Source organism: Xyrauchen texanus, chromosome 43 (assembly GCF_025860055.1).
Source record: "Xyrauchen texanus isolate HMW12.3.18 chromosome 43, RBS_HiC_50CHRs, whole genome shotgun sequence".
In the NCBI taxonomy this organism is placed as follows: Eukaryota; Metazoa; Chordata; class Actinopteri; order Cypriniformes; family Catostomidae; genus Xyrauchen; species Xyrauchen texanus.
In genome coordinates, this window is record NC_068318.1 from 23,618,898 (window position 1) to 23,642,315 (window position 23,418).

Consider the following 23,418-nt stretch of genomic DNA (forward strand, 5'->3'; position numbering starts at 1 on the left):
GGAAACGATTTTGCTGTTAGAGTGGTGGGATGGGGCTTTATTTTTAACCGAGCAGTGATTTGAAGTGGGGGCGATTACCTCCGCTAATGACAGGCTAGTCCTCAAGAACACAGCTCCGAAACCACAATGATCTATAATGGAGCAGTTACTGGAGCGGTTCTGGCTCGTGAGAGGAGAACAGGGAGCTACTACTCACAGCCCTCACTTCATCAAAGTTACATACGGCATGGAAGAGCCATGTCTCGCTGAGCTTCGAGCCTCCTCTCAAAGCCTCTTAACGCAAGGTGCTGCTGAAGGCAGTCAAACGCTGCATTACATATCCAGAAATATACTTTACAGATAGTGGAGGTGTTTTTGAGGTCAGAGGAAAGGAAAATTTACACATGCTTCTCACTTTCCACTTTCTCTTTATTATTTTTGGGGTTTGCCTTTTTATTAGACAGAGTAGTGAAAGGGGGGCAGGAAATTAGTGACAGAAAAGAAGGGAAATGAGGCCTGGACAAGTCACAGTTTGGACTCGAATCTCCATCATCCATAAGAGCACTACGGCACCAATGTGTCAAAAACATGTGCCAACCACTGCACAATGACACTCTACTTTTTTAGTTCCGTTCCAAGTCAAAAATCTAAATTGGCCTTATTTATTTCAACACACGTTCTTTATTGTGAACAATCCAGCAGTGCATTTTATTGCAAAGAAAAATGCTTGTCTTCATAAATCTTTCATCAAAATGTAATAACTTGCTCTGCCACTGAAACAACTTTCCTTTTTGACTTACATCAGCAAGACCTCCCCTCAAACCACCAGTAACATACATTTGAAAGTCATTGTAGAAATTAAGTAAAATAGGTTGTGAACATCGCTGACTTTAAATATAGGTGTTAGGTAACACCACTGACTAATACTGAGTCAAAGCACATACACTGTTATACTTCAAATTTAATAAGAATTAACGGGGAGTGGCACTGAATAGCAGGGACAATGGTATTCCCAAGTGTCTTGATCACTATATGCATTTGACCCTGTGACTATGCTACATATCCGTTTTTGTTGTTGTTGTTTTTTAATGAAGAGAGGTTGGCATAGTATATTCTTAAAAATACGTCCAAACAGCCAGAGAGGTTAGCTTAAATGTGTATTTGGCAGAATGTGGCAGTTAAATACCGTACAAACTTCACATGCGATTATGAAAGGCCTATTCTTAAAAGCACTGCAATTGACAAGTTTATGATTATCTAAGAGATAATTTAACATGATTAGCTCTATAGCACCAAAGTGCAGGAAACACCTTATAGTTCACATACTTCTGTTGGCTGATAACTAAGAGATTGAGAAACACTAAAAGTTATTCAGCACAGCATAATCAAACCTAATCAAACACAGTTTGATATTACACCACGGTACAACTAATTGACTGAATTACCAAGGAACATTAGGTCTAACTTCTTTGCCAAAACAAGCAGCCAACAATCGGTCTAAATAGAGCTTTGATAATTCACTTAAATAAAGAGTGTTTTGAGTATATGCAAGGCTCAAAATGAAGCTTTGGCAAATGCCTCCTATTATTATGATATTACAGAGATCTGTGCTGCAGAGGGTATTTGAATATCTGGCTCCTGTCATGTTGAATGGTAATGCATATTACTTATGGAACACAGCACCATGTCCCAGTTCTCAACTATCAGCAATGGCCACAGAGGAGACTATGTCAATGCAAACACCACTTCATTCCCTGAAGTGAATATCTGGTGAACTCTTATTTCACTTCATTTTTAACCAACTGTGAAATGTTGTGTCAAGTATGTTTTATTATTGCAGTGCTAGTGTAGTTTTCTGTATATGGGTTGTTTAAATTATGTTATATATTTAGGTGAACTATGCCTTTTACACATCAACACAAAGCCTCATTAATACTATAAAATATTGCTGCTGATTTCAAGAGCATCATTGTTGAAGAAATACTTGTTTGTTTCTCATAAAATAAAAGGTGAACCAAAGAAATACCCTCTATCTCTGAAATGTGAAACTCAAGAGTCCATCATTCTGGCTCAACCCAGAATAAATTGACTTACCTAGCACCATTGAGCGTAAACATCATTAGGATTTCGCTCTCATCCAACAGACGGATATAAAAGAGCGGTACAGCAAACAGCGAGAACATCTCAAAACTGTCTGATCTGATTAGATGCTGACAAACTATAGAGGGCTTTTTAAAGGGATTTGTACAACAGAAGCAGACCACAAGAAACAAGTTGTCACAAAAAACAAAAAACTTGTTTCATTTTCCAGTTCAAATATCCTTAAAAGACTAAATTAAGTAGCAAAATACAGTAATTGTTTTAAGAAAATATATCTTCAATTGAGGTTCTTTTTCCCTCATTGGTGAATTCCTAAATTAAAACTAAGTTTACTAAATTTAGTGAAGTGTATGTTTAAAACAAGTGTATGTTCACCCAAAAATGAAAATTGTCTCATCATTTACTCACCCTCATGCCATCCCAGATGTGACTTACTTTCTTCTGCAGAACACATATTAAGATTTTTAGTGCAAGTGAATGGGTGCCAAAAGTTTGACAGTGATGGTGGTGTAGTGGTCTAAGCACGTAACTGGTAATCTGGTAATCAGAAGGATGCTGGTTCGAGCCCCACAGCCACCACCATTGTGTCCTTGAGCAAGGCACTTAAATCCAGGTTGCTCCGGGGGGATTGTCCCTGTAATAAGGGCTCTGTAAGTCGCTTTGGATAAAAGCGTCTGCTAAATGCATAAATGTAAATGTAAAAGCGATATTCTTTTTGCTGTCAAGTAGGGGGCGATATGCATGAAGAATGTGAATCACCAAAACACAAGAAGAAAAATGTAAAAGTTAATGTGGAGATTGACTGAGCAGGGAGAAGAAAAAATACAATAAAAAAATGACTTAAAAATTGATATTTTTCTAACCCACACCTATCATATCACTTCTGAAGACATGGATTAAACTACTGGACTCCTTTAAGCTGACTTGTGATTTTTGGAGCTTCAAAAATTTGGCACACATTCACTTGCCTTGTATGGACCAAAAGAGCTGAGAAATTCTTCTAAAAATCTTCATTTGAGTTCAGCAGATGAAAGAAAGTCATACACATCTGGGATGGCATGATGGTGAGTAAATGATGACAGAATCTTCATTTTTGGGTGAACAACTCCTTTATGAAATGATTCTTTGAAGTAAATAAGCACTGTTCTGGAACCAGGTCTTTTTAGCCCATTAAGAGCATAATCAGATCAGAGAGGGTCATCATATCCTAGATCAGAGCTGAGTTACGCATACTGGCCATTTTCCGCCATTCCCTTACCGGGAAGGTTGTGAGATTAATTGGTGTGAGAGTAATGGAGTCAAACTGGCAGTCAGTAAAGCTGCGAGGAGAGTGTAGTTTAACAGCAGTGCTCTCTGGTCGCTAGCTCTGTCAGGCTGCATTGTTCAGGGTATCTGATTAAACAGCATCTGATTAAACAACAAAACCATCGGCTGGTTGACCAATGGTGATTAAATGAAGCCTGAGAATGGAAATTCAGTGCATTTATAAGGATTTGAATAATTGATTACAATTACAATAATAGCGCCATATTCATTAACTTTTCATTTTCAATTGTTGGGCCTGTAAATGTAAAATCAGGTGCAAGTTTTTGAAGATAATGAATCATACTAAAAATAAACTGATTTAAACAAAACTGATCTAAATCAAATTGAGACTAAATTTCAGATTTAAAGATGCAATACACCATTTAGTATGAATTATAATCAAATTAATTAGTCATAAAAAATTGACACCCTTAATATATCAAATATAATTCTATCAAGTAGACATTACTGTCATTATTTTAAAATTCTTATTGGAGTTTAGTTATATATATATAAACTCCAATGTCTATCAAACGTTTTATAGACTGTTATAGAGATCCAAGGAGGCACTGTAAAACTTATTTTGCCTTAAGTTATAATAACTTAAAAAGTAGAGTTAGAATAACTGCCCTGCATTGACTTTGTTGAGATAACTAATAAAAACAAAGTACTTTGAAGGTTCTTCTATGACTTCAGCCTGTAAAACAATTTTTTGATCTAATTTTATACTTAATTTTTAAGACTATATGGTTATAAGCACATAGGACAGACAAAAAGCTTTAGGAACAACACTCACCTCAGCTTGGAAGCCCTTCAGCAAAGGAGCTATCTGTTTACGCAAATCCTGCAACAGAAAAACAGAGAAAAGTTGATTTACTTAACTATTCACTAGCTTCTTTAAATTAAAAACAATTAATAGACATCAGGATTAATGTTAGAGGTAAATCAATAATTGATTTATTTTTAAACGCATTTATTATACATTTGAAAAATATAGATAGATAATCAGTTTGATCTGTTATTTATTTATTTTATTTTTTCATTTTTAATTGGTTTTGGTCCTTTTTAACAAGCTTACCAAAAAATGGCACCAAAAACAAAAAACAACAACAACAAAAAAATAATAATATATATATATATATATATATATATATATATATATATATATATATATATATATAGTTTTTCTTTTTATTATTATTATTTATTGGTTATTGCTTCCTTTACTCGGGCTTAATGAAACATTTATAGATATATCAATAATCTGACTTTAATTTTTCAACATTATTTATTGGTTCCTTAATATCAGGCATATTGAAAATTGCAAAAAGAAATTATTAATAGATAATATTTACAATAATTGACTTATTTTTCATTATTTACTGGTTATTGTTTCCTTAATATCATTTGAAAAAAAAAAACATTGTTGTCAATGTTAAAGTCTGTAATGATTTTTGTCAGAAAGCAGAATTAAAACAAGAATTTATGCAAATCGGTTTTAAGACAATTTAACATAAAAAAATTGGTCATAAAAAAACTATAATGTTCGATCACTAAAGTTGATCATATTCTGTGTTAATATTTGCTGTAGCATATGAGGAGATTTAGAGACATTGTGAAAAGTCTGATCGCAGATGGAGGAAAAGAGGGGGGGAACACAAAATGTCTTAATTTATCAAATTTCCCAAGGCTAGTTTTGTTCCAATCAAAAAGAGAGAAAAAAACAGCATGTGCATGCACATGTGTATTACACGCACAATCACTCTTACATACGCAAAGAATATCACCTTGTACTACACTTGATTATGGGCAAAGGACAGTGTGTGCTGTAAGGAGTGTGTATTTATTCATGCTCTCTCTCTCTCTCTCTCTCTATCTCTCTCTCTCTCTCCTGATATGCCCTCGTTTTTTCCCTTGCATGAGTTCTCCATGACTCAGTCCTCTCTGCTTCAAAAACTGCTCATGCAAAAACAGCAAGAACAAAAAGTGCAGCCACCACCATATGCATGAATACGTGTGCTACACTCGTGCAGTTCCAGTGAAAACCTACTCAATTAGTTCTCAGAAACGCACCGGGGCAGATTTACAACTTTAATCTATTACTATATCATCTTGTCATAAAGTTACACATGAATGAGCTGCTTTTCGGATCATGCCAAATCAAAAAAACATATCACATAGAGAGAAATCAAAAAATCTGCTCCTCAACAACAAACTGTGTCCTTGTTTTCGGTTCAGATCGCAGCGCACCTCCCACTTCTTACAGGGGCACTTACAGTCGAGTAATTTTGATGCCGTGGTATTAAAGTATATCAGATTAAGATGAACATCAATGTCTCTTTCATTTGAACATAGGGTGGGTATTTCAACATGAAATGACATTACTGTCATTTATTCATGGCTGTGAATAAATCTCCCGGCTGGACAAAAAGCCCTCACATTAAAAGTCAGTATAGGAGTGCCTACCACACACAAACGCATTACTGAATGTTGGGGCCAAATAAAACGGCGCCCTGAGTGCTGTAATCGCCGGGATGCAGGCCATTATGCCACTGCAGCATAAAGATATACACATCATTACTGAAGCTGCTTGATTTCATTAGGAGTGTAGGAGTCACCAGAGCAGATATATTTAATATAATGGGCACAACAGAATTGGACTTTACAGGAAAAGTGTCAAAAATCTCCCGCTTTATTCCTCTCAATACAACTTTCTCCCCTTCATGTTTTTTTCTGTGATATAAATGTTGAGTAGTAATATATAATTTTTTTTGAGTCAGACAGATTATTCTGGCACTATTTGACTATTTTAAAATTATCGGCATTAGTTGATAAGCATGCATAGTGGCCGATAAACAGAAGTTGTAGTTCTACTGATAGCTTTGTCAACACATAATCCACTCCTAGTCATAAGCTTATATAGAGTATGCAGTGCATTCATAAAGTATTCAGAACCCTTCATTTTTTCACATTTTGTTATGTTGCAGCCTTATGCTAAAATGCTTTAAATCACATCAATCTACACTCTATACCCCATAATGACAAAGCAAAAAAAAATATTTTTGATAACTTTGCAAACGTATTAAAGAGAAAAAACTGAAATATCACATTGACATAAGTATTCAGACCCTTTGCTATGACACTTGATGGAAAGGCTCACACCCGTCTATATAAGGTCTCACAGCTGAAATGCTTATCAGAGCAAAAACATGCCATGAAGTCAAAGGAACTGCCTGTAGAGCTCAGAGACAGGATTGTGTCGAGGCACAGATCTGGGGAAGGCTACACATTTCTTTTGGCTGCATTGAAGGTTTCCAAGAGCACAGTGACCTCCATAATTCTTAAATGGAAGTTTGGAACAACCAGGACACTTCCTAGAGCTGGCCGCCCAGCCAAACTGACCAATTGGTAAGAGAGGTGCCCAAGAACCTGATGGTCACTCTGGTTGAGCTCCAGAGATCATGTGTGGAAAAGGGAACTTGTAGGAGGACAACCATCAATGCAACACTCCACGATCTGAGCTTTATGGCAGAGTGGCCAGACAGAAGTCTCTCCTCAGTTCAAAACACATGAAAGCCTGCTTGGAATTAGTGAAAAAAGCACCTAAAGGACTCTCAGACTGTGAGAAACAAGATTCTCTGGAATGATGAAATGAAGATTGAACTGTTTGGCCTCAATTCCATGCGTCTGGAGGAAACCAGGCAACTTCATCACCTGCACAATACCATCCCAACGGTGAAGCATGATGGTGGTGGTGGTAGCCTCATGCTGTGTGGGTGATTTTCAGCGGCAGGGACTGGTGGACTGGTCAGGGTCAAAGGAAAGCTGAACACAGCAAAAAATATAGATATCCTTAATGAAAACCTAGTACAGAGCTGTTGCAGGGCTGATACACCGATCAGCCACAACATTAAAACCACCTGCCTAATATTGTATAGGTCCTCCTCGTGCTGCCAAAACAACGCCAACCCTTATCTCAGATTAGCATTCTGAGCTGATATATGCACCAACAATCATGCCCAAATCGTTGATATCACAATTTTTCCCCATTCTGATGGTTGATGTGTACATTAACTGTAGCTCATGGCCACTGGTGCCACACGATTGGCTGATAAGATAATCGCATGGATGATTGTTGGTGTCAGATGGGCTGGTTTGAGTATTTCTGTAACTGATGATCTCCTGGGATTTTTACACACAACAGTCTCTAGAATTTACTCAGAATGGTGCCAAAAACAAAACATATCCAGTGAGCAGCAGTTCTGCGGATGGAAACACCTTGTTGATGAGAGAGGTCAACAGAGAATGGGCAAGACTGGTTCGAGTGACAAAGTCTACGGTAACTCAGATAACAGCTCTGTACAATTGTGGTGAGAAGGGGTTGGCGCTGTTTTGACGGCACATAGGGGACCTACACAATAGTGTTAACACAATAGCTAACATGAATTAACAATAAACAACACTTTTACAGCATTTATTAATTTATATTATATATTTTTAAATTAGTTAATGCATTATGAACTAACATGAATTAACAGTGAACAGTAGTTTCTATTATCTAGTATCCATAAATTAACATTAACTAAGATAAATAAATTCTGTAAAAATGATTGTCCATGGTTCACAATATCTAATTTATTAACAAATGCTAACATATACAACCATATTGTAAAGTGGTAACAAGCTATAAGTAAACTGTCAATAAAACGCCAATATAATGTCAATTTTAGCATTAAATCGAACATCAGCCACTCTGCTCTCTAGATATCAGCATTGCCCATTAAAAACCATGTCGACCTAGTGGTTGAGCGATTTGTCCTTGTAGCATGTCCACTGTGACGATAACAATAACCAGGTACTGTGACATGATGGCAAGATAAGATTCTTGCAACCAGCTGATGTCTGCATCTCTCACCTATGTTCCATGGAGAGTAAAAGAGTGAAAGAGAGAGCCCTGGCAGAGAGCAGACGGAAGTGGCGGAGGGTAGCTGTGACCCCGCTGCACTCTTCATCTTCCCAGCACGAGCAGCTGGGCCTCCGTTCTCCCTCTCCCGCCCACACTTACTACTGTACAGATGACATTTATGTAAGTGCCGCACCAGAGGGGCCCACGTGACCAGGAGGAAACATCTCTCAACATCTGGTTTCAGCATAATACTCGGGGCCTGGCCAAAAGAGAGTTCCCCTGCCCGCCTTGGGCAACTGTCCAGCTCTGCAAATGCAATCGGCTTGCTTTTTTTGCAGGGACTGCAGTGCATAAAAATATGTTTATATTATAATGGATATTAGCAAATGGATAAAAAGCTTGACAATAAAAGTAAATCTGCAGGAATGGAGCCAGCTTCGAGCATGTGCAAGTTGTTGTTGAATCCAAAGGGGATAGATGAAAGAAAACATGATCTGTTGGACTACTGCACGGAAACGGTGGAGTCAAAATATGACATCGTGAAAATTATGCAACGTGACAGATGCTTAACAGCTAAATGGGCAAAACTGATGTGTGTAAAATGTACTTCATGGATTATGGAGAGGGAAGATATTAGTGATATTTTGGCCAGGACAATAAAATCTGAACAAAAATCAGTTTGTAATTAATGGAAGCGTTAGCTTTTCCTTAAGTCAGTTCTAAAATCTACCATCAGCCTAGTAAATGGATGTTGAGCAGTCTGTTTTCTAAAACATTTTGTCAATTTTGACTAAACAGTTTGTTTAATTTGAGTGTTTATGTGTACATCCAAATTGCTGTAATTAAATAATAGCCTTTAATAGCATTTATATTTAGCCAATTAAAATATAGGGTATTAGCCAAATTTAAGGCAATATTTGTTCCCTTTATTTGACTTTAAAGGGCATTTTTTATCTTTATGTGGGCTTACTGTATATTAGTCATATTATAATATATTTTAATAAAATCTCACATTTCAAATACCACTTATTTTCACATTTAATGACAATCGCGTCTAAGACATTTACAGTGCCTAAACCCAAAACTAGAATTCAATATAATGAAATATATAAAATGTTAGATAACTTGGGGCACTTTTGCCAAAACCTTGGTTAATTTTTTGACCCTGACTGGCATTCTATATGTGCTTTGATGTCAGTGTTGGTATCAGTATTAATAGTATCAATATAATCGTATCAGCTATTATGAAATCCATATTGGTCACCTACTGGAAACTGGCACCTGCCGAACTTGGGGGTACAAATTAAACCAACAAACTTAACTAATTCAACAAATCAATGATCACATTCTTCACGAGGCTCGAAAGATACATTTTACACAATCAACCAGCAGAAACACAGATCTACCTGTGTCCTCACATCCAAATCCCCCAAACGTCTGCATAACCCTCTTCTAGCACAACACATCTTTAAAACCATCAGTTTGCCAGATTGCACAGCTGCCTGGGCCAACCTGGTGAATTATTTAGCATCAATGTGAGCCACCCTGTATACCTCCTCCAACTCCCTCCATTATACCACATCACATGCGCCAGCCAGTCCTGGCACAATGGCATCTGGCACTGGGATGACATTGCCTTAGTGAAGTCAGACCAGGCCTGTTTTAAGCTGGTGTCTGCAGTAATACCATCTAAGCTTGGTAGGTACGGTGATCAACAATTCAGTTTAATCATATCTGATTGACCGATGTTTGATTCCGAGAATATAAATGGGGGGGATTTGGGAAAATTACTGACATCCAGATGCAGGTCAAAATCTATTTATTAGCAGATTCAGGTTGCTTTGCATTATGCCTCTATAAAGATGGATATAACACAAGCCGAGCTATATGTAGGTCCACATGTAATCTAGATTCTAGGGGGAATTCTGTGGAATTCTGCAGAAATTATTTATAATATGGTAAAATATGTTCAAACAGAATTAAGATTACCAAACAAAATTGCAAAATTAAAAAATGACAGGTGTTAAAATTCTGCAGAAATGGATGGAATTTTAGTAGATGTCTATCTATAATATATTCACTACTTTCAATATGATTGAAACCTTCTTAATCTATTCTATACTGTTATACAATGGTGATGAAATAATGATGGGGCAATTCAACAAATGGTTCAGTGAATCTTGCTTTACATTTGAGCATAGTGTATTCTCCCAGGAAATGGCTTGTTCTATAAGTCATAAATCCTACGAAATCCAGCATTGGAAATGGTGGAAATGGAGCATCTGTGAATGAATCTGTAAAATCAGATATTTTGCAGGTTCTTCCATGTAAAAAATTTAATAAATGGAGAACCCATCATTGGTTCAGTGTTGGAGGACACAGCTATGCTCTTGTGAAGGTATGGAAAGGAAAGATTACAAGAAAAGGAATATAAAATAATGTGAAGAAGAACATGTGCCCATTCAGAATTCGCTGCCATGATGCTAGGGTGTAGTAGGTGTTGCCAGTGCAGGCTAAGCAGTTGATATTGTGTTTCAAAGAGGTTGCTTACTTTAATAGAACACCTCTCCTTAACAAACGGCATGCTTTGAGGTATCTCCACAACTTGAACTGTGCTGTGAACTGTGAAGTTTACGTGCCAAAGTTTAATACTTAGGGTAAGGGGTTTATTTCAATCCCTAACCCCAAGTAGGCGCAATACTAATAGCGCTGCTTGCCTTAGTAAACACCATTCATAAAAAAGAATCAAAGGATAAATGAAAAAAAAACAGCTTTTCTTAAATCTGCAATGCTTTATAACTCTATATGATGTGTACAAATTTGTGCTTACGTATAGCTCCCCAAGCGTATTTGTATTTATGTATGTGTGTGAGTGTGGGACTGTGTTTGCGTCTCTTGTGTGCGCAGCTGTGCATGCTTGTCTACGTCTGGGCGTGTCCGCGTACCCTCTTTGGTTCTCCCACACCCTTAAGGTCACAGTCAATTAAACCAGACGGAGACCAGGCCCAACGTATCCGCCCATTTTCAGCTCCACCTTAGAACTTACACGCTCTCTCAAGCACACATACTCACAAGGGGAAAACCTGCACTGTATAACAGTTTGTAGACTGGACATTACAGAAGAGGAAAAAGAGAAACAGAGAAAATGGAGTTTGTATGGGGGTGGGGGGTTCCTTTGGCCCCTATGCTGATGAATGCCCCAAGACTCTGGTCTGGTAATGAGGTCACAAACTGTCAGACAGACCCCCAAACAAAGCCGGCGTGATCTAGGACCGGCCTGTCTCTAAGACACACACTCTGTTGATGGAGGCTATCAATCAATCACACACACACACACACACACACACACACACACACATACACATACACATACACACACACACACACACACACACAAACACAGCTTTAATAATACACATCATAAAGACATGTTCAATTTTAATTTCACAATGTTGGAAAAAATCCTGATAAATACAGATCCTTTTTAAACTTAAGTCAGTGTCTGATAACATTGTTTTCCTCCACCAAAAATGGAAACTTAAAAAAATGCATACTTTGGAAAACTATACTGTTAGGAAACTGAAAAAGTAGGTTTCAAACTAAAATAAATCAGTGTGGATGTGGCCTATTTGATTTTTTGTCATATATATTCAAATAGAAATAAATTAATAAATCTCACCCTTTTTATTTCAAACCAGAACGGAATCTTTTCACAGAGCATACCACAAAAAAAGTGACCCATTTATTCTACACATGTTAGCTCAGGCAAATGACCGGGGAGGTTATAGCAAAAAAGCAGGGGAAAAAAGAACTTTTCTTTGGCAATTAGTTCTGATGAGCAGGTTTGTTAGGCAGCTATTGAGGGTCTATTTATAGAGATTGCTTGAGGAGAAAAACCTGAGATGTGGCCATGTAGATCAGAGGGAGAGGGGGATAAAAGGAGGGAAATGAAAGAGGAAAGGGGGGGATGGTAAAAAAAGTGCAATAGACATGGCCTTCTGCCTCAGAGGAATGCAGGGCAGCCTTGGTTTGGTGATGAAACAGTCTCGCAGCGAATGAGTGGACATCCGGCCTGCCCCCTCGTCCCATATGACAGCATTTGCTTGCATTTTTTTTATGTTCAGTTAATTTTTTATATCGCCTCCTTCCAGTGTCTGAAATAAAGCTAGAGTGTACCAATTTGAAATGCTTTCTCTTATCTCATCTTAATATACAGAAACAACTATAAGTAAGCCATTTGTTGGTTGATTTATTTTATTTTTTTTAATCTGGCTCTTTGGCACCATCAAATCATTGCTCTGAGTGTTGCCCTGAGGTTAATTTCGCACCATGCCTCTTTCATATTGAAAAGCCTTATGCACTAGTGGACACATCGTACTGCCGAACGTGCATTCGTTATCTGACAGAGTGACTCTACACAGTGATTATTCATTCATTTTCAGAGATGAACATGTGGGAATGAGCTGTGCAAAGCTCATCTTCTGGAAAAAAAACGTGCCAACCAGATATCAGTCCCAGGCTTTTTCCATTCAAGTGTCAGCATTCCTCTTAAAAGCATATTCCATGGAAACAGCCCCCTCCATTCATCTGAACCTTGTGAAAACTTTAAATAGTGTTTTATGTTGTGTGATTATTTCTGCCTTGTAATTCTGTCAGAGGGTGGAGGGGGTCTCGGGCTCTGAAAATTACCTCAAATAAAGCATGTGGTGGGAGGAGGCAGACGCAAGTGTCTCTCGCATATACCAAGACATTTAGGAGGACGTATAAAAGAGAAATGGACATAAACAGAGGACAAATGGGCAGGGTAGAGGAAATGTTCAAGGGAAGCTGGTAGATTTAACCATATTGGGTAAAAAAGCAGAAGTGGCATGTCCTCAAACAATTAAGTCAAATACAGACTAACCGGGCAAACACAGGGTGCACAGTTCAAGAATTATTCTGGGTTCCATCCAAGTTAAGCTCAATCGACAGCATTTGTGGCATAATGTTGATTACCACACAAAAATGTTTTACTCGGCCCTCCTTTTCTGTACAAAATGCAAAAATCTAGGTTACAGTGAGGGGGCAATTTTTGAACGTTAAAACACTCACGGTTTCAAAAGTATAGCCACAAGATATAAACAATATGTGTGTATACATGATTTTAGTCTGATAAAACCACTGACTAACCTTTTCTGTGTAAAGTTATAGCCAATTTTCCAACTTCGTTGCCATGCCGATGCAACGTCAACAAACCCTAAAATTACTGAAAAATTACGATATAAACAACTTTACAGCTCAAATAATACAAGAGTTTTAACAGAAGAATTAACGTCAGTACTTTTATAAAACTATAAGCTTCAAATTTCTACGTTTAAACCCTCCAAAAATTGGCCACATTCACTTCCTCTGTAAGTGTCTCACTGTAACCTTGATTTTTATGCCAACATTATGCCATAAATACTGTCAATTGAGCTTAAAGGAATATTCCAGGTTCAATACAAGTCAAGCTCATTTGACGCCATTTGTGGCATAATGTTGATTACCTCAAAAAAAATCGACTCGCCCCTCCATTTGTGTAACATATGCAGTATTAACATCACATAGGATTGTTCGGTAAAAGAGAAAAAATTGTAAACTAGGTCCATCTTACGCCAAGGCTATAAATACATACACATACAACAATTTGTTACAGCTGAAAAGACATCTGTTTTACAGTGTCTGGACTTCAAGCATGAACTACATTCACTGTTTAATATAAAACATCAATTTAGTGGATAGGCTTCCAGGCCATACTGATTCAAGATCAGTATTGAGATTGAGGGACAGAACTGCAGAAAGACTGCCAGCCAACCTCCCTCAGGAGAATCCTACAAATCAGTTTAATGTTTCACTGACAGCCATGGCTGTTCACAGGAGGGACCACAACTGTAAAAAAGTCCCCACCCTTGTGCCGCTGAATAAAGTGAAACTGAAGTCTGTGCTCTACAGACATTTTGACTGTAGAAGAGAAACAGGCTCTGTGTGGAGAGGAGATACCATGTATGTGAGAAACTGGAGCGACTGTGTCTGGATATAGGGATTGTGTCTGTGGGAATGAGAATCTGTGGAAAGGATTGGTTGTTTATTAAAGGAAGAGATGGTGTCTATGTGGAGAAAAGTCATCATGTGTTTGAGGAGGAGAAACTACGTTAGGTTTAATGAAGTTCGGGAGGACCTTCTAGTAGGCCTGCCAATCAAATCTCAAGGATATCTAAGCAACTGATTCCCTTACATCTTTGACGATCCTTCCGGCATCCCTCCACCTCTGCCTTTCAATTTTGTAACCCCTATACCTATTATTATGAAACTGCATTAGGTTTAATGATGTTCCAAACATAAGTTTGGGTCGAGCCCCTCCAATATGGACAGCATGTAAAATCATTTTAGTTTAATGTGCTCCAGGATGATATGAACCAGTGAACTCATGAAACAAGAGTCTGTGTTGGCTTATTAAGTAGAAAAGGTGTATGTTTGAATAGGAGAGGAAGAAGTACATTTACATGAATTTTCAAATATATTTAAATATTTAATATTTAAATATTTTTCCTGTAATATCATGTACATTTTTAATCCGACTGAAATTGTATCTGATTATTGCGAAGTCAGACTAACAGACCTAAATAAATGTAGCTCAGCTTTGTTCAGCATTAATATCGGTACTCATTAATCGGGCCACAATTGGCCTCTGTGCTTTGTGCATTCTTCAAAAGGCAGAGGTTGTTGTGCTAGAAGCTAGAAGCAGCAGGTTTTACGTGCTGGAAAATGTCTACGTTAGTTTCTCTTCTTCTTCGAAATATTCGATTATTTAGGCCCATTTCTATGCATAGGCAAACTAGGCGGTTGCCTACGCCATTACTAGCTGGGGCGTCAATGCAGAAGCCACACCTTGCTGTGGAGAAGAGACTGTTAGCTTGCCAAGCAGAGAATTTGTCTGTTTAAAAAGGAGAGTTTAACAGTATAAGGACGGGCTAGGAGGTAGCGGGAACCGGCTGAACAGTCAACATAAAGTTTAATGATATAAATTAACTTAAAACAACATAGGCTCAGCAGAGGTTGTACTTCCTTCGCCAGCTGAGGAAGTTCAACCTGCCACCAGTGCTGCTGAAACAGTTCTACTCAGCAGTCATTGAGTCTGTCCTCTGCACTTCAATAACTGTCTGGTTTGGTGCAGCTATGAAATCAGACATCAGAAGACTACAAAGGACAGTTCGGTCTGCTGAGAGGATTATTGGTTGCCCCCTGCCCCCCCTTCAAGAACTATACACTTCCAGAGTGAGGAAAAAGGCTGGTAAAATCACTCTGGACACCACTCACCCTGCCCACTACCTTTTTAAACTGTTGCCTTCTGGCCGGCGCTTCAGAGCTCTGAACACCAGAACCGTCAGACACAGGAACAGTTTTTCCCTCAGGCCATCCATCTAATGAACAATTAAATTGCACCATTGAGCAATAATGATGTGCAATACACAGTTTAATTTTAATTTATATTATCCAACATATCCACTTCTGCCATTACTTACATTGCTCTGTACATAATATACTGTTTTTTGTTCTTATATACAGATTGTATTAGATTTGCACTACGTGTGTGTATGTGGGTATGTATGAAGGTGAGTGTATATGTATAATTATTTATTTTGTGTTCTTTTTTGTTTTTAATTACCTATGTCTTGCTGCTGTTTTTGGTATTGTTTGTATTGTTGTAGACTGGAAGCTCCTGTCACCAAGACAAATTCCTTGTATGTGTAAGCATACTTGGCAATAAAGCTGATTCTGATTCTGATAAATCATAAATTAACAGACACACATGCAGCACAGCTGCGTACGTCTCTCTCTTGATCCGGCATCTCCGGCTACCCTTTATCTCACTCTCCTGCTGATCAGCTCATTCAGTGCCGGCCGTGCGCTATCATGGCCCTGCTATATCCTCCACCTCATCACACTCCTCTCTGCCCGATTCATCCAAGGGCACCACCGGTCTGACTCACTCCCCCCATCTCTGGAGGGAAGATGCTGCCCTTCCAGCCATTCTGTCAGCCGGTGTTCCACCCCACCTCCTGCAAACCTGGGGGAGAGATGAGGGTAGGCGTGGAGAGAGGGAAAGGGTGAAATAGATGAACTTGCTCGCCGGCTCCCGGACGCGCCGTCGCCCGGTCCTCAACCACTCGCTCACTCCTCCCCCGGCGGATGGCAGCAAGTCCATCAGCCTCTGGTGGACGGAACCGCTCCTCCCCTTCTCGTCAGACAGCCACGGTTCCTCCGGCTCTCGGCGGCCGGCAGCGATGCCTCCATCCCCAGGCAGACGGCTGCTCCCCTGGCCGATGGAAGAGGCGAGGAGTTTGTGACAGCGCACGCCTCCTCCCTCCCGGGTTTCGGCACCACTGTAACAGTATAATGACGGGCGAGGAGGAGGCTTATGAATGTACTTAAAACAACATAAAAGCCTGGCCGCATGCATCTCTCTCCCTCGAACCGGCATCTCTGTCTGCCCTTTATCTCGCTCTCCAGCTGATAAGATGATTCAGCGCCCTCCTCCTCATCACAGAGAGAATGTGTTAGGTTATAAAGAAGAGACTGTGTTAGACGGTAAGGGAGAGAATGTGTCAAACAAACTCTGCTACAGCTTGTAAAGGAGAGACCACTGTATGTATGTGAGGAGAGTAAATTCTGTTAGCTTGTAAAGGAAATAAAGTGTCTGTTTGCAGAGGAGAAACTGGGTGTGCTTGAAAAAGTTTAGACTGTGCCTGTATGTGGAGGTCAGCGCACCCCGCTGTAGCAGAGGGACAGCACAGAGCGTAAACACATTAACGTCACTGTGCTGTTGTACGCTCGGCTGCATTCACAGACTCTGACTCATCAGGGCTAGAATGGGAAACAGAGGACACTGGCAAAGGGGAGGCCCAATGCAGTCACACAGTTACAATTGACATACACTTGCAGACAGATAATTGCACACACACACACACACACACACACACAAACAAACCTATCCATCCACAATAGAGTATTTTAATGTATAAAAGCACACCAACACTCATACACAAATACAGTCAGTCTCGCACGACTGCAAGAGAGTACAAATTTCATCTGGAAAGCATTTGAAAAGGCTAAAACCTGAGAATCAATGTAATGTAATCCTGTGTGACATTAGAGGTTTACTAGCTGGTTTTACGTCCCTTTACAACCATCACACTTAACACAGTCTTTCATTAAGGGGAGCCGTAAACGTCAACAGCCATTACCTCATCGGCATGAGCCGAGTCACATGGCTCGCATGACATCAGTCAAAGCTCCATGCAGAAAAAAAACTGTTAACTTGCACTTTCACCTACCCATTTCTCTCTCGCACTCACTATAAACAACATTTCTGCAGGTGCAAGCGTCCAACAGTGCCCAGTGGAAATTTCAGGCCCAGTTCGCCCATCGACAGAAACAATATTATCATACACAATAATGGGTTTTCTGTGTTCGGCAAAGCGTAGATTCCATTACAGCTAAAAGCAAACAGTGATGCTGTTGAGTCATGCCTGTTAAGCACTATAAATACAGACCTGCTCTGTGCTAATGGTCTGTAGCCTTGGCACCTACAACCACAGGTGGCAGATGGACTGATGGGTAGAGACCCAGGCACAGGGGCAGGGTGGGTGGAGGGGTGGCAGCCATGGTGATATATCTCAGTTCCCTCAGTTTGTCACTCAACGGTGGTGAAAATATGGAAGCCACACACAAATAAAGAGATGACAGGAATGACTGTCGCATTAGTCAGGGCATAGAGTCGGCCCTGAAAATGGCACTTAAAATATCCCATCAGGCAATCAAGTAAAGCAAGCTGCTAAATTAAGTGTTTACCGTGCATGATTTAATGGGCCTTGGAGATTGAAAACGCTAGTTTTCTTATGTCACACCTAAAGGTTCAGGACTTTTGAAAAGACAATGTAGCTCTGTTCCAAAATCTAGTGAGCAGCCTCACTGCCTACTAGCTACAAAGGTGGCCGCCTCTGCCTTTTACACAAGATGTGCTTTTGTGTTCAAACAGTATTATGCAGCGCAGTGTGGTGAAAAAGGATGCCAGTGTCTCAAGATGTGCTTTTTAAAGTTGAAATAGTTGCAACAGTTAAAGATATCCATGTAGTATTGTTTTGGGTGAACGGCCCATAAGGCAACCCTAAACCTGACCCCATATGTGACCCCATATGTAGTTTGGAACACTACATACAGTAGGAAGCAGTTTCAAATGCCACACAAAGAGCTTAAAGTTGCAATAGAATTTGGCTTTAGCATGTTGCTAGGCTAATGGCCCAATTGAAAAAAAAAAACCATACATTTTTAATAACACATTTAATTACACTTTTATTGATACTTTTCAGCACTTAAAAATGTTTAAGTTGATAAGTTTGTTTACAATTGATGTTTATTTCACCTCATCCACCAGGGATGCCATTGGATTGTTTTTTTGCAATGCATTCCAGCCACAACCAACCGAATACGTTTTCATTTGAAAACATTGATTTTGCAACGTTTTTGCCTCTCATCCACACGCACTTTAGTGCTGCATACTTTAACAAAACTGAAAACAAAGTTTTCAAACAAAAACAGATTTGTGTGGATGTAGCCTCAGAACTTAGCAAAAATGTGGTATCTAAGGCATGTGGCCACAGAAATCCAATTTCGCTTTTCCCACACCTCAATTTTCCCACACCTGGAGTCACAAGTTCGAATCCAGGGCATGCTGAGTGAGTCAGGCTTCCTAAGCAACCAATTGGCCCGGTTGCTAGGGTGGGCAGATCAACATTATGCCACAAATGCTGTCGACTGAGCTTAACTTGTATTAAACTCTGAATATTCCTTTGATGCTTTCAAACAAAAATGTATTAGTGTGAACATGGACTTAGGAGGTAGCACATTTAAGCTTTTAGAAACAGCCTTTGCATTGGGAAGATGCCTATGATGCCTTAAAGTTCTGCCTACTTAGACAGCTCACAAGGTTTTGAAACAGAACGTGTGTGTGCTCGTATACTTTAAGAATCGGTAACCTAAGTCAGACAAAGACCTCAGCGGTACATTAATCAGTAAAAGTAGGTCTCTGTTAGGACATCTAACACTGGGGACCAGGTGATTGAGATGGGGCCCCTTCAGAGGGCCGCCTTCCGGAGGTTACCATGAGCCACAGTGCTGAAAAGCACTGGACAGGCAAGCCCAGTGTTGAAAAGAGGTAAGTGGATCTAGGGTTAATGGTGTCTGTGCAAGTGTGTTTGCTATTACTGTATCTACTTGGAGTATGATCTTTACGAGTATGTGTGTGTGTGGGGGGGGCATTTTGTGGGTATGTTTAAGTGTGCGCATTCAGCATATATGTGCATCTAACGGTCTGACGGCACAGCCAATTGCTTGGGAATGATGGAGGACAGCCTGAAATCTGATCACGCTTCCAAGGCCGCTACACTGCCCACCCAAGGAGATGAAGATGAGTGTGTGGGTTATCGGGTACGTGCAGACATTAAGACACACAAACAAACACCCACACATGCACTCACACAATAATAAGTTGTTTGGGCAACCTAAGGTTGCATATAAAACCCCAAACAAAGAAAATAAGTGTTCTTTGTCACTCTACAATAATGTGACAATGCCAGCATTCTTTGTATCTGTTCGTATCTGCTGTTGAAGAATAGGCCTATACCGTATTCTTTTTTATTCAATGATTGTGTGAAAAACAACAGTAGTAGATGTGGTCTTTGTCCACAAGCACAAAGAAAACAAGCATTCACTCCTAAATAATATATAGTGATTCTTTCACAAACAGACAAAAACACTACAAACAAGCTACAGTTACAAGAGTATTGATTTACAAACAGCTAACGAGTCACACGAGAATCGTACATTAATGGCCTTAAAGGAATGTTAAGGTCTCAAGACAAATTAAACTCTATCAGCAGCATCTAGCATGCTGTCAATTACCACAGAAAAGTTTGACTTGCCAAGTAGTTTGTAAAAAACAAACAAAAATTGCATTTACACTAATGCACTTACAACAGAAGTCTATGGAGCAAGGCATTTCGGGTGGCATAAAAGCAGAAATGTGCAGCATGATATTTTGATAAAGCACTTAAAGGGATAGTTCACCCAAAAATGAAAATTCTCTCATCATTTACTCACCCTCATGCCATCACAGATGTGCATGACTTTCTTTCTTCAGCAGAACACAAACAAAGATTTTTAGAAGAATATTTCAGCTCTGTAGCAATCCAATGCAAGTGGATGGTGATCAGACTTTGTAGCTCCAAAAATCACATTAAGGAAACATAGAAGTAATCCATATGACTCCAGTGTTTAAAAACATATCTTCAGAAACTATATATTAGATGTGGGTAAATCTTTGTACTTTTTTTTTTGAACTGAGGTGCAAATTTTTATAATCAGTGGTAATCAACAGCATGCTATTCATAGAGCTTAACTTGAATTTGATCCTGGAACATTCCTTTTACGGTAAATGATTTGAACAATAACTGACAACTGTAATCTAGTAATTGACAATAACACCATTAGGAGAAAATGGTTTTATAAAGGCTTATAATCATATGCTATGGCTTCAGGCACTGTGTGTGTCAATCAAATTATGACTTTTTGCATTTGATAGCCTAATTAATGCAATCAAACAGACAAGGGAATTTAGATTCTTGATATACCCGGGCTCTTATCCTTGATCTTCCCAGTCTCAGGGACAACACTGGCTTTGAAGTGAAATAATTTTGCCAAACATCTCCTTTTGTGTTCCATGGAAGAAAGAAAGTCATATTGATCTGGAACAACAAGAGTGGAACAACAAGAGTACATTATGACAACATTTTCTTTTTTTGGGTGAACTATCCCTTTAAAGGTTGTTCTCGGATCATAGGACTGTAGATAGTGCGGGTCTGAAAGGATCGCTGGGGGTTACGAAGGCTCGGCTAACGTGACCAATCTGTTGTCGGCTAGGCCGCCTCAAGAAGACAGATTACTCTTCTCTAGGCATCTCAGGGACAGACGAGCAGAACTCCAGAGGGAGGGTTCCCATTCCGGCTCCTATTCCCATTCATTGCCCCGCTGCTGTCGGCTCTAATGACCCAGTGCAATATCTCAGCACAAAGGGATTCTAAACAAGGTGGGAAAAATATATTCAGCTCTTCTAACAGACCCTGGGATCCTCACAGAGTTAGGTGTCAGGTCAGGGTACTCACACAAGCTCATTGATGAAAAATAAATGAATTCATATGATGTCTCGGAAAATATAATTTTTTTATTTCAATAATTAACCACAGGGGTGGCGACAAATGAGGCTGTAACATAAACACTTAAGAAATTGAATTTTTACTGTAGAAGATAATCAGTTTGACCAATATTTTTAACTGATATTCACACTTTTGCAATTAATCGGTTAACAGTTTTAATAATAAATCAGTAATTATATATATATGGATCTCAAAAATTCTGATGCTAATGTTTATTTGTGAAAAATCACCAATTGCAAATAATTGTGATCTATTTCAAGACTGGACTTGCTACGAAATGTGGGGCAGCGTGATTCATAAACACAAATGAAGTAGGCAGAATATCCAAAAGCATAACACTTAGCATAGTCCATTGGTGACAATCAGACAGGAATCTCTGAGAAACAGCCAATCAAGTCAGCTGAGAGAGACAGGAAGTGGCACACAGTCAAGCACCATCAGTTCACTGCAGTCTCCTTCCCGCTTTGCCAGAGCAGATGGATCAAATCCAACAGGCACAAATACAATGAACTAGTACATTAAACAAGTGCTCTCAACCTTTACAAAAAAGAACGAGGGGGAAGGGTGAGCAAAGAGAGCACATGAAAACTACTAATGAAGAATTTGCTGTTTCAGTTGCACTTATAATTTCATTAGTCTTCCTTTTGCTTTTTTATGTTTTCATAGATTGACAGACATGTATTATCATGCATATTCAAGGGTCTACCTACTGTCTGTTCGTACAGATTTAGTATTGATACTGGGGAAATAGGGGCAGATTTCTTACCTAAGCCAAAATGTTGGTATTGAGCAGCCCTAACATGCAAAAATCCCCCATAAAGCTGAAGGCTAGGCAGAGAGACAGATATCCCTGACCTGTCTCTCCCACACAAGCCTTTAGTAGGTCAGCCCCTCTTCAAGGATACCATGTAAAAGCAAATCACCTCTGACAGTACACAGAAGAACGTTGAGAATATTTTTTTTTCAGACTAAATATATTTTGGTGGGTATTGCAATATAAAATGCAGATGTCATTAAAAGATTCAAGTGCTAAAATTTTTTCAACTAGTAGGTCACAACCCCAAAAACTGTTCTGATTAGCAGAGGAAAAAAAACAGTAAACAAAATAATGGAAAATGGAATAGATGAAATGGAATAGAGGAAAAAAACAATGCTACATTCAAATAAATTACAGAAATAAAGCCAAAAACAAACAATTAAAGTAAGTAAAACATTTTTTTCTCAAAAAGAACAAGTTGAGAACCACTGGTCTAGAACGCTCCATTAGATGCACCAAAAATAATGACATTTTCAAACTGGTTTTTTTTTTTTTATGTTAACCATCCTTTAAAGGTGCAAACCTTTAAAATCTGTTGTAGCTGATTATTGTGATAACAACACCCCCCATTACAGTGTCAACATCAAAGGCATTTTTCAGTGTACTAGTCACACAATCTCTAGTCGCTCTCTCTCTCTCTCCCCCTTCTCTACACACACACGCACACAGTAATATGCTGTAACAAATTCAGTCCCTGGTAAATACCCTAACGTCGTGTTAGGAATGGGACGGCAATAATTAACAGTGTAAGACGCCAGTCTGCCAGCGTGGGCGTCGTGCCAGTGGATCAGCCCTAATTACTGTATTCATTTTGTCAGGACAATTCAGTTCACAGCTCTCTCTGACCGACCCTGCCAGCCAATGAAATCTCTGGACACTAACATCACAACGTCCAAAGGCCAACCAGCCATCCCCTTTAAGGCAACATCAAAGCCAGTGAAGGAGCAACAATCAAAATGGCTGATGCACACACAACACTCATACTCTCTTGAGTAGACACTTTTCTTGGATTGACTCATTCG

At 39.2% G+C, this 23,418-nt stretch overlaps 1 protein-coding gene across 1 annotated transcript in view; it reads right to left on the reverse strand.

Moving 5' to 3' along the window:
• Positions 1-23,418, reverse strand: part of LOC127635742 (homeobox protein cut-like 1) — a 125,278-nt gene that overhangs the window by 87,062 nt on the left and 14,798 nt on the right. Inside the window, exon 3 of the mRNA XM_052115974.1 lies at positions 4,181-4,228. Coding sequence (XP_051971934.1) covers positions 4,181-4,228 — 48 coding nt within the window. The remainder of the gene's footprint in view (positions 1-4,180; positions 4,229-23,418) is intronic.